Source organism: Neomonachus schauinslandi, chromosome 16 (assembly GCF_002201575.2).
Source record: "Neomonachus schauinslandi chromosome 16, ASM220157v2, whole genome shotgun sequence".
NCBI classification, from domain to species: Eukaryota; Metazoa; Chordata; class Mammalia; order Carnivora; family Phocidae; genus Neomonachus; species Neomonachus schauinslandi.
Genome location: NC_058418.1, coordinates 32522093 through 32533414, shown reverse-complemented (window position 1 = coordinate 32533414; position 11322 = coordinate 32522093). Strand labels below are relative to the sequence as shown.

Below are 11322 nucleotides of genomic sequence, written 5' to 3'. Positions count from 1 at the left end.
TTGCTCCAAGGAGCCCCAGCTCAATAGGAGAGAGAAGTCCTACCAGAGACTCTAAGGCTGTGGGCCTGGGAGAGGGAGAGAGGCCTTTATTCTTGTCCAGGAATCAAGGAAAGCAGGAGTGAAAGACGATGTTTCGATCAGAAGAGGGGCAGACTTTTGCTTTGTTTCTTTTCCGCTATTGTTTTGAAAATTCTAAACCAAGGTATCTGGGTGGCTCAGTCAGTTAAGCGTCCGACTCTTGATTTTGGCTCAGGTCATGATCTCAGGGTCCTGAAATCGAGCCCCCCTGTCGGACTCCAAGCTGGGCATGGAGCCTGCTTGAGATTCTCTCTCTCTTTCTCCCTCTGCCCCTCCCCCCTCCCTGCTGATGCACACAGCCTCTCTCAAAAAAAAACTAAAAACTAAAAATAGATTTTAAAACATGATAAACAATAAAGAAGAAGGAGTGGAACAAAGACTTTTCATATCCCTGGCACCTAAATTCAATGATTAGCATTTTCCCATACTGGCTTCATTTTTTTTTTTTTTTTTTTGCCAAGCCATTTCAAAGTAAATTATGGATGTCTGAAACTTTGCCCCTAAAGCCTTCAGCATGCATCTCCATAGTATAAAGACGCACTATCTTACATAAATATACTATTATCCCACCTACCAAAATTAACAATAATTCCTATATGTCATGTAACATTCAGTTAATAATTAAATTTCTCCATTGTCCCCAAGATGTATTTTATAGCTTCACCTTCCTTTCTCTTTCCTTCTTTCTTTGCCCCTTCCTCCTTCCCTTCCTTCCCTCCTTCTCTCTTACTTTTACTTTTTGAACCAGGATCCAATCTAGGTTTATGCCTTGCAGATGACATTTCTTTTTAGTCTACAACAGACCCCCTGCTCGTTTTTCAAGGCATTGACTTGCTGAAGAGTTTCAAGACTGTTGTCTTTTTTTTTTGCCCAAGGTTTATTGAAGATAATACAGCACAGCAAAAGAGGTCTAACTCATAGGAAAAGATTGTTGTCTTATACACTGTTCCCATTCTTAATTTATCTAAATGGTTTCCTTGTGATGTCATCTAATTCATTCCCTTAACTTATGCTCTTCCTGTAAACCGGAGTTAGAACTACAGACTCGATTCGATCCCAGCTACATATACTCGGCAAGAATCTGGCATGAGTCATACTGTGTACTTCACGGAGCGGCTTACATCCACCACAGCACAGGCTGTCCCACTGCTCGTGGTGGGTTGACGGGCGGAACCAACCCCAGATCTCTGGCTGGAGAAGTGTCAGCCCCTTTGTGATTTGTAAGTAACCCGCCCTGTGCCGACGGGCCGGACTTTGCCATACTATTCCAGGCAGAGGGCAAACCTAACCAAGGCAGAAAGGGAATGGGGAATGGTCCGGTGCCATTGGCTCTGAGGAAGGCGTGGGCAGGGAGGCTGCCATGGGACACCTGGAAGCTGGAGTGAGGAACGAGAGTCCTGTTCAGGGGCAGAGGGGGGCTGGGGAGCTTCTGAGCTGAGGAATAATTAGAGCAACAGTTGGAACAGCCCTGGGCAGCAGGACAAAGGGTTTCCTCGGGCAGTTAGTGGACAGGAGGGGTTGGGGCATCTCTGCCCACACCTTTCTCAGGCCATCTGCCAGCCTGCCTGGGTGCCCCAGGGAGCAGGCAAGCCTGCATATTCCTGTGGGACGCGAGGGACTCCCCTAGCCCCCAAAGCAGAACAGAAACAGCCGTGGGGAGCAGGGCGGGGCCCCCCGGGACACTCCGGTGGGGTCCCAGGATGGTAGGAGGGCCACCTCCAGGGCCCCTGGGGGACGATCCTGCCTAATTCTTCCCTGCCTCACCCCACTCTGCTCAGCTCACCTCTTTGGGTCCATAAGAAGAGCCACTCACATGTACTTGGCACGTGCCTGGCCACACCCTCTTTTATACTGTGGTAAAATATCTGTATCGTGAAATTTACTTTTTAACCACTTCTAAGTGTTCCGTTCAGTGACATTAAGTACATTCACAGCGTCATGCAACCATCACCATCATCCATCTTTAGAACTTTTTTATCTTGCCAAACTCAACTGCGGGACCCATCAAACAATTAACTCCCTCTTCCTCCTTCCCCCAGCCCCCGGCAACCACCAGTCTACGTTCTGTCTGAGTTTCACTACTCTAGGAATCAGACAGTATTTGTCCGTCTGTGACTGGCTTATTTCACTTATCATCATGTCCTCAAGGTTCATCCATGTCGTCCAGCATTTCTCTCCTTTTTAAGGCTGAATAATATTCCATTGTGTGTGTGCACCATATTTTGCTTCTCCACTCACCAGTCAGACACGTGGGCTGTTTGGTTATTGTAGAGAATGCTGCTATGAACATGGATGTACAAATATCTCGTCAAGTCCCAGCTTTCAATTCTTTTGTGTATATCCCCAGAAGTGAGATTCCTGGCTCATACAGTAATTCTATGTTTAACTTTTTGAGGAACCGCCCTCCTGTTTTCCACGGTGACTGCTCCATTTTACATTCTCACCACCAATGCATAAAGGTTGCCATCTCTCCAAACCCTCACTGATCTTGTCTTTTTTTTTTCTTTTAAGATTTTATTTTTAAGTAATCTCTACACCCAACGTGGGGCTTGAACTTACAGCCGAGATCAAGAGTCATGCTCCTGAAACCAATTCATTGAATTTAAATAAAAATAAATAAATTTTTAAAAAAGAGTCATGTTCTATTGTCTTTTTTATAGTAGCCATCCTAATGGGTGTGAAGTATTATCTCCTTGTGGTTTTGATTTGCATTTTCTTGATGATGAGGGATGCTGAGCATCTTTGCATGTGCTTGTTGACCATTTGAATATCTTCTTCAGAGAAATACATATTCAAGCCTTTGCCCATTTTGTTATTAGGCTGTCTGTACCTTCTTATCTCCTTGGATTCTCACAACCTCGTGCACTGATATCTGCTTTTATTGCCCTCTGATCACAGAGGGAGAGATTGAGGCTCACAGGAACCAAGCAGCTTGCCCCTGACACCAGTCAGTGAGAGTTCCTGGAATTGTCTGAATCCATGACACGTGCCCTTCCCGATGCTTGTCCCTGCCTCCCAGACTAGTGCTCTTGGTGTCTGAAGCCGCTGCCCTGGATATCCCACCGTGAGAGCCAGATCTAAAGGGGAGCAAAGACCACCAGTGCCAAGATGTCTGCGGAGCGATGTTTAAACTGACATAATAAAGATGTCCCAAGGACGGAGGAGTCCTTTTCTGTTGTTCTGGCAGAATGAGTTATGTCTAGAACTCCAGGAAAGTGGGCCCATGTGAGAGTCCAGAGGAGTCAGCACCACATGAACTAGACACTCCCCATACTCTCTCCCTCCTCCTCCGAGACACACAGCTTGGCTGTACTTCCCGGCATCCCTTGTGGTCAGGGTGGCCACATGACTGAGCTCTGCCAATGGCAGGTGGACAGAAGCCAGGAGCCCCCTTCCTGGCCTGGCTCCCACCAGCCTCATTTTCCTGTAGAGGAGTCCAGGTCCTGGAGGAGGGCAGGACCAAGAGAAGGAAGGAGGCTGGATCCTTGAATGGCCACGTGGAAGGTCACCCACAGACCAGGATCGGATGTCACAGGAGAAGAAAAAAGCTTGTGTGGAATCAAGCCACTGAGATTTTGGAGCTGTTTGTTGCAGGAAGCAACCTTTCCTGACTAATACGCTCTCCTCCTCTGCGTTGACGCTTGAAGGGGGAAGGTTGAGGTTGGGTTATTGAATCAGTGACTGACTGAATGAATGAATAAATGAATGAATATGTTGCCTGAAGCTCTAGACTTGGGGACTGAATGAGTGATTTCATCAGATCCTCCTGACAAGCGGTTCGGCAGCGGCCAGGCCTGGCAGACAAACGTCTGGGGTTTGGCACTGGCGCAGCTACTGCCCAGGTCCTCATGTCTAGTCCTGTCTCCCACTGTCTCACAGGCTGACCTTGAGCAGGCCAGCTCACATGTCAATAACATCAAGGGCTTCCCCATTGGGAGAGAGGGGGCGACGGTGTCCCCCGCCCCACCTTACTGGGACAGCAGATGCCAAGGAAGCAAGCAGACACTGTTGTAGAGGATTTATTTTTTCAGAAGGCCTGAGTGACAAGGGCAGGATAGGAGAGGAGGGGAAATCCCAGGATGCTGGAGGGCCCTATGCACGGGCAGTGGGCAGGTTAGCACTCCAGGGAGGAGTTTTATTCCCCATGTCTTGGACCTAAGCCCCACAGCCACCCCATAAGATGGGTATTCCCATTCTCAAGTGAGGCTCCAAGAGGTTCAATGGTCTCAGAATCCCAGAGCAACGACCACCCTGCTGCACCACCCCAGGCCCCCTCGGAAAGAAACAAGCACTTATAAAGTTTATTTCTTTTGCCTGGTGAACCTACGGTCCCCAAGGAAGTGCAGATAAGCCCCAAATCCCAGTCCTTATGCTGACCCCTTCCACCTGAGAACAATCTTCACCCAAGGCTCTTTCATTTAACTATGCCCCGCACACTCCCAGGGCCAGAAAAGCTCCGCCTTGTCCCCCTCCCGCACAGTTCCTAAAGTTCTTCCATTCATCCACTTGGCCTCTTAAGCATTTGCCCTCTTTTCTTATAAAAATACAGCTAGAGCTTGTTAATACTGACAAGCAAAGGGTAGTCATTCACACCATAGCGAAAGTTTGGTTACTGTTATTTGGGAAAAGAGAAAGGGAAAGTGGGGGACTCTGAAGAGGTCAAGCCTGGGTGTTGGAGGTTGGAGGAGCAGTCAAGACCAGAGGGAAATAAGAAAAATAAAGAGGTGACACATAAAAGTAAAATGGGGAAGTAAGGGGAATCTGGGCAAATTTGAGGCTTCACAATTGACTCAGCTGGCTGCTTTCTAGATGAACTTGAGTCTCTGTATTGATGTGTGAGGGTCTTTGTGGGGTGGGAGCTGGGAGAGGAACATTACTTTTATTGATTCAGCCTCTAGCCATTCATTGAGCCCTGATTCTGAGCCAGGCCCTGTGCTCTGGGCTCTGTGTTAGAGGCCAGGAGACAAAGTAACTCCAGCGTGGGACCTTGGTCCAACCACTGGGGCTGAAGGGCAAGCCCCCAAGTCCTGAGAATTCTGGGCAAACTGTGACTGGGGCTGTTAAGAGAGGGCAGAGGGTCAGGGGACATCTGAAAAATAAAACTCAATTGCTTGCTGCTTGGGTTGTGCAATGCCTTGGAGGGCCGGGAGGGTTGGACACACACAGGTGATGGAGAGACATTCTGGGCATCAGGAGCAGCCTGGAGAAAGACCTGGAAGTGGATGTGTACGGCATGAGTTTGGAAAACAGGGAGCTGGAGTCCAATATGCGTGAAGGGAAGTGAGGCAGTGCTGGAGGCAGGGGTGCCAGGCTCCTGAGCTTTCACCTCAGCCTGGGGCAAAAATGGGGAGCCATGGGAGGGTTTTGAGCCAGGGAGTGACTGAGCAGGATTGTGGCCTCTCTGGCTATGGTCAGGCAGAGGACGGTTTGGAAGGATAAGAGGGGAGATGAGTGAGAGTGTGGAGGCTCGTCTGAGGGTGACAGCTTCAGGGACAGAGATAAAAGATGGCGGAGGGATTCGTTGGCCCAGGCTTGTGTTGGCGGGCAGCTGTAATGGCCAGGAGGCAGGGCTCTGTGAGCCCTTCTGGACGAGCCAAGCCCATGAGTCCTCATTAGTTCAGTTTCTGGAGAATCTTCTTCACCCAGGGCATTCTGGGGTCAGCACAGATCTCCCGGTCCTTGACAGTTAGGAAGCTGGAAGGAGGAGAGAATGAGGGAGCCTTAGCATGTGGCAAGATTGCCACAGCCCTTCTCTGGAAGCTTAGCATTTATGAGTCACTTACTGTGTGCAGAGATGCCCACCATACAGAGTCACTTAGCATGTATGAGGCCCCTGCTGTATGTGAACACACTTCTTCAGGGGGAGAGGGGGAGAAGAGCGGCTAGGACTTCCTGGACTCTCAGTCCCTCAGCCCCAGGCTTGACTGCCAGGTCAGGCCAGGGAATAGAGTGCCCAGGAGTCTCAGGACCATTGCTGACATTGCCTTGGGGGAGAGACTATTGGGTAGGAGCCAAGAGCATGAATTTGGAGCCAGCTCATCTGGGTTAAAATCCTAGCTCTGACATTGCTAGCAAGTCCCTTAGTTTCCACATCTGTAAAATGGGAATGATAATCATGGTCCAACCTCATAGGATTTGAATGAAGATTAAATGAGTTAATACAAACTGACGTGCTCAGAGCAGCTCCCAGCAGAGAGTAAGGGCTCTGTAACTGCGCCAGGAGCTGGCCCGAACTCTTAACAATGATTTTCTTAATAAATCCTATGACGCCCTATTAGTCTACCCTTTTCATAGGTGAGGAAAGTAAGGCCCAAGGGGGTAAAGCAGCTTGCCCGAGTGCCAGAGCTGGTACGATCTGATTTGCTGTGCCCCCAGGAGCCCAAAGCACAGAGAAGAGAGGTAGGCACTGACCCAAGATCACACAGCAATCATGGGCTAAGTCTCCCACCCTTGCCCAAGGTGTGGTAAGTAGCAGGCCAGGCCCTTGGGGCACTCTGCCTCAGCCCTTGTTGGAAGAAATGGACTTAAAGCTGGCTGGAAGTCAGGGACATCCCCACAGCTCGACTCCCTTCCTGCCTCTCAAGAGCCTGTCCATGGGGCCTGGAAGCTCCAGGCTCCCCTTACTCCCCTGACCTGCCCCCACCCCACGGACAACCAATGAACAGAAAGAACAAAGAAGGCGGCAATGTTGATCTTGGCCACGTGGGCAGCCTGCCCGGCTGCACCGGGCAAGACTCAGCCCCTCTCTGAACCTCAATCTCCCCATTTGTCAAGACACATTCTCTCTAGAGTTCCTTCTGGCTCTAAATCCAAAATCACGTGTGCTGTCTTTTACCGAGCATCTATTATATGCCAGGCACCGAGCATTACACCTTCTACTTACTATTACCGTGTCCTGCACTGCTCAAGAGGTTCCATAACCTCTCTGTGCCCCTTGCCTCACCTGGCAAAAGGGGATCAGAACAATACAAACAACGTAGGGTTGTTTCAAGGATTAAATGAGTTCAAATTGATAAAGTGCTTAAACAGTGCCTAGCATTTAGCAAGCACTCTTTACAGATTTGATAAATAAAAATAAATGAAGGAAGGGTGCCTGCACGCTCAGTGGGCGGAGCGTGCGACTCTTGATCTCGGGTTTGTGAGTTCGAGCCCCACTTTGGGTGTAGAGATTACTTAAAAGTCAAATCCTTAAAAAAAAAAAAAAGCCAAATCCTTAGAAATAGATAGATAGATGTGATCACTCCTGTTATACTGATGGGGAAACTGAGGCTCAGCGTTGAAGCAACACAAACCCACTTCAGCCCTCTTTGTTATTCACCCACACACCCCTGTGAGGGATGGAAGATGAATATGGAGGAGGAAGATGAAAAAATGATGGAGCCTCAAAGGGGGTCATGAGGCCCCAGGCCCAGACACCCCGCTGAGCAGGTTGGCAGGCAGCAGTCTGGAGGGGCGGCCCCAAGGACAGGCCACGTCACCCGGCCAGTGGCAGTCGCCACCTCGGGCTCCAGGCCAAGGAAAAGGAAGCAAAGACATGGAGAGAAAGAGGCAAAAGAGAACAAGAACCACAGGCGAAAGCCCTGAACGGAGATCCAGGAGTCCCGGTTCCAGCGGGGGCAGCCTTGAGCAAATCACTCCCCCCCACACACACCCGCACCTGTTTCTCCATCTGCAAAATGCAAATGATCACGCTCCTCGTAGGAAGGCTGTGAGGGTGACCCGAATTCACACAGGAATGCTCAGAACCGCGCCTGGCCGTCTGGCCATGGGATACACTCTCTGTCAGCTCAGTACTCTTTGGGGAAGAATGGGCTGCCTCGAATAACTCCCAGGGAGCTGGGGAGGATTCCAGATGCTTCTGATGGGAGCATCGCTGCTGACTCAGAGGCTCTGGGCACGCCGCCTGCACCCTGCTCCCGGCGTTAACAGCTCCGCACTGCCCACGCACACACTCTATCGTGTATACGGACAGCCGGCGCCCGGCTCATTCAGCTCCGCAGTCTCGGCACCCAGTAGGCGCCCCATTATATTTGTTGAATGACCACACGGCTTCTTTTCTTGGTACACCCAAGCCTGGGCTGAGCCGTTTCAACGATGGAGGCCAGTTGCACCCCTCCCATCCCTGGGTCTGCCCCCCGACCTGCTCGCAGGCCCTCCTGGGCCAAACCTGGCAGGCTCTCCAAGGCCAGGCCCTGCCTCCCCAGCTCCATACTCACACCACGCCAGGCCTCCGGCACGAGTCTGAGGTCCAGTAGAAAAACTTCAGCATGCGCAGGGGCAGAGGGTGACGGAAGTAGTCCCGGCAACAGACACTGTCTTCCACGTTGGTGCCAAAGGGACCTGGAGGAGGAGAGTGCTCAGAAGACTCACAAGCTGGACACAGGCAGGTCACCCTTGGCCCCGACCTCTGAGCCAGCACTTCTATTCTCATGTGGAAGGTTGGTGTCCCGAGGACTCTGACCCTCAGAGTCCCCAGGCTCAGGGTCTCTGAGGAGCATGAAGGGCCCAGTCTGGGCTGGGGGGCGGGGGAAGTGGTCAGCTCCAGGGAAAGGGACTCACAGCAACTGAGAATCAGCGAAGCCCTAGGCTTCTAGGTGGGACCCAGGACTGCACAGGAAGGAGCCCCAGCCATTCAAGGTGAGGCGCGTGCATGGGCACCATCAGCCTCCCCTGGGAGCTTGTCAGAAATGCTTGGCACCCAGCCCCAGCCTAATCCCACTTCAGAGCTACTGGATCCAGACTCCAGGGGTGGGAGGGCTGGGGGTCTGCACCTTCAAGCCCCAGCCCTGTGGAGTCAGATGTGCATTTTGATGAGTGCCCAGGCAATCACAGAAGTCGGCTTCAGCTCACACCTACTCCAAACTTCGCGGTGCACGCGGGGAGGCTGAGGTTCAAGGAGGAGGATGTCTGGCCCAGGGTCACACAGCATGACTCTGGAGAGTCAGGATAAGGGCTCAGGCAGAGTCCAGTCGTGCAGACCTGGGTTCGAGTCCTGCTCTGCCCCGAGTCACCAGGCCACCCTGGGCAAGTTTCTTAACGTCTCTGAGGCCCACTTGTCTCCTCCGACCAAATGGGTGATAATAGTACCAAACCAATGGGGCCTTTAAGGCAGGAAAAGCTCCCAGGAACCCCCAAACCTGAGTAATTATTGTTCCTAGCTGCCTCTGTCCCAGTCCAGTGCTCGTGCCCTGACCCAACACCAGAGAAGTTAGGGACTCAGTGTTGAGGGCAGGCTCTGGAGCAAACATGAGGTGTCGGGGCGGGCAGGACCAGCTTTCCAAGAGAATATCCCTTACCCCAGCTCCTGCCTTTTTTTTTTTTTTTTTTCTTTTTTAAGATTTTATTTTTTTATTTGACAGAGAGAAACAGCGAAAGAGGGAATACAAGAGGGGCAATGGGAAAGGGAGAAGCAGGCTTCCCGCTGAGCAGGGATCCCAATGCGGGGCTCGATCCCAAGACCCTGGGACCATGACCCGAGCCGAAGGCAGATGCTTAACGACTGAGCCACCCAGGCACCCCCCAGCTCCTGCCCTTTCCCATCCCAGATGGGCCCCTTTGGTGGCTCCTTCTCCATACCCCAAGGGTCCTATGCTTGAGTTCTCTGGAGTAGAGGGCCCCAGGCCATGCCCCCTACCAGCTGAGACAGATACTAGACTACAAGCCTTCGAGACTACCCATTTCACAGATGTGTAAACTTAGGCCCGGGGAAGCACTGTGACTAGCCCAGAGCTAGCAGCAAACTGGGGTCATCTGCTCTCAGTCCGGTGCTCTTTCTGCTTCATGAGGAAGATACCGCAGTGTCTGACCCTGGCCTCCACAGGGAGCCCTCCCTCTCCGTAGCCTTACCTGCCTCAGTTGCTTGTGTCAGAGCAAGAAAGACAAGGGCAGCCAGGAGCGGAGTCTTCAGGCTGGCCATGCTCTTGTCCTTTGTGTCCCAGCCCAGGTGTCTGTAATCACCGGATGACAGGAAGGTCTGGTATTTAAACACTTGTTACACCCACAAGCCTCAGACGCTCTTAGTCACTGGTGGGCTCAGAATCTCTGACATTCACATTATGAAAGAAGAACTCCCGCTTCCTCCAAATAAAAGGAAATTCTCTGTGGCTGGGAACAGCTCAGAGGGGACCCCCACCCTGCCCTCCCCTCTGAGTCTCAAGAGACTTGTAAAATCCCCCATGAGCTGGGCTTCTTAGAGGCCTGTGCTCCCCAGGGTCCACGGACTGGACGGCCTTCACCATGTCACTGGATGTCTCTGGGAATCAGTTTGCCCGTCTGGAAATGGGGGAGATGGTTTCACAGCCCTACCTATTTACCTCAGTGGTTGTTCATAAGGCAGTGAGGATGTGGGCAGGGGCTGACCAGTCCTAAACCCTCACCTTGTAGCCTTGATGATCTTCACCCCTGATCTCTCTTCAAAAGGAGAGGCCGGAGAACCCATTGGGCTGGTTTCTGTGCCCCCTACCAGCATCTTCTACCGCTTCTCACAAAATCCCAACTTGGGCCAATGCATGATCCCCTCAACAGTTGCAAAGAGCTTCCACACATTTCCCTCCTGCCTGTTCTTCCTTCCCAGCTGTCTCCAGTCTCTTCCTCAACCACCCCCTTCTCGATCTCTCACCATATCCACTTCCTATATTTCTCTTGGATCTGTCTCTTGGATATGTCCCCTCCTTCCCATGCCCATGGTCCCTGCCCAGTCCAGGCCCCTCCACCCTGGGCTCCGACGCTGGCCGTCAGTTCTCTCTCTCCACACACAGCAGCCAGTGTGGCCCACGTTCAAAGCTGCACGGGCCTCTCTCCTGCTTCAAAACCCTGCCGTGGTCCTTTGACCTGGGGGCAGAGCCCAAGCTCCTAACTGTGGCCTTCAAGGCCCCCTTCCCAGACATGCTCCCTCCCACACTGGTCTCCCTCCTCTGAGGGGTCACGCCACACTCCTCACACTTCCTCAAAGAGCTTGGCCATCCATGCCCTTTCTACTTCTCTACCGAATAAGTTCCTACTCATGCACAAGAGCCATTTGAAATGTCACCTTCTAGGTAAGCACACCCCTTCATGACTTGAAAGTTCTGTGGGGTGACCTAGAACATGGCCCTGAGCAAACTATGTCAAGTTTTCTCTTTCTCAGACCCCTTCCTAGAAGCCAAGCTCCACACTCTTGGAAGACAAGGGTCTGCTTATATCTGTCTTGGCATTTCCAGCATCTACCAAGAGTGGGGTACACAGTGGGTGGTCAGAACACATCCA

At 51.7% G+C, this 11322-nt stretch overlaps 1 protein-coding gene across 1 annotated transcript; it reads right to left on the bottom strand.

Moving 5' to 3' along the window:
• Positions 1-5627: 5627 nt before the first annotated feature.
• Positions 5628-9998, bottom strand: CCL22 (C-C motif chemokine ligand 22). Its single transcript, XM_021704466.1, has 3 exons — positions 9925-9998; positions 8295-8418; positions 5628-5772 (listed from the first exon to the last, which is right to left on the bottom strand). The coding sequence occupies exons 1-3, from the start codon at positions 9992-9994 to the stop codon at positions 5691-5693; spliced, it is 276 nt and encodes a 91-aa protein (XP_021560141.1). The 5' UTR covers positions 9995-9998; the 3' UTR covers positions 5628-5690.
• Between the last annotated feature and the right edge of the window lie 1324 nt (positions 9999-11322).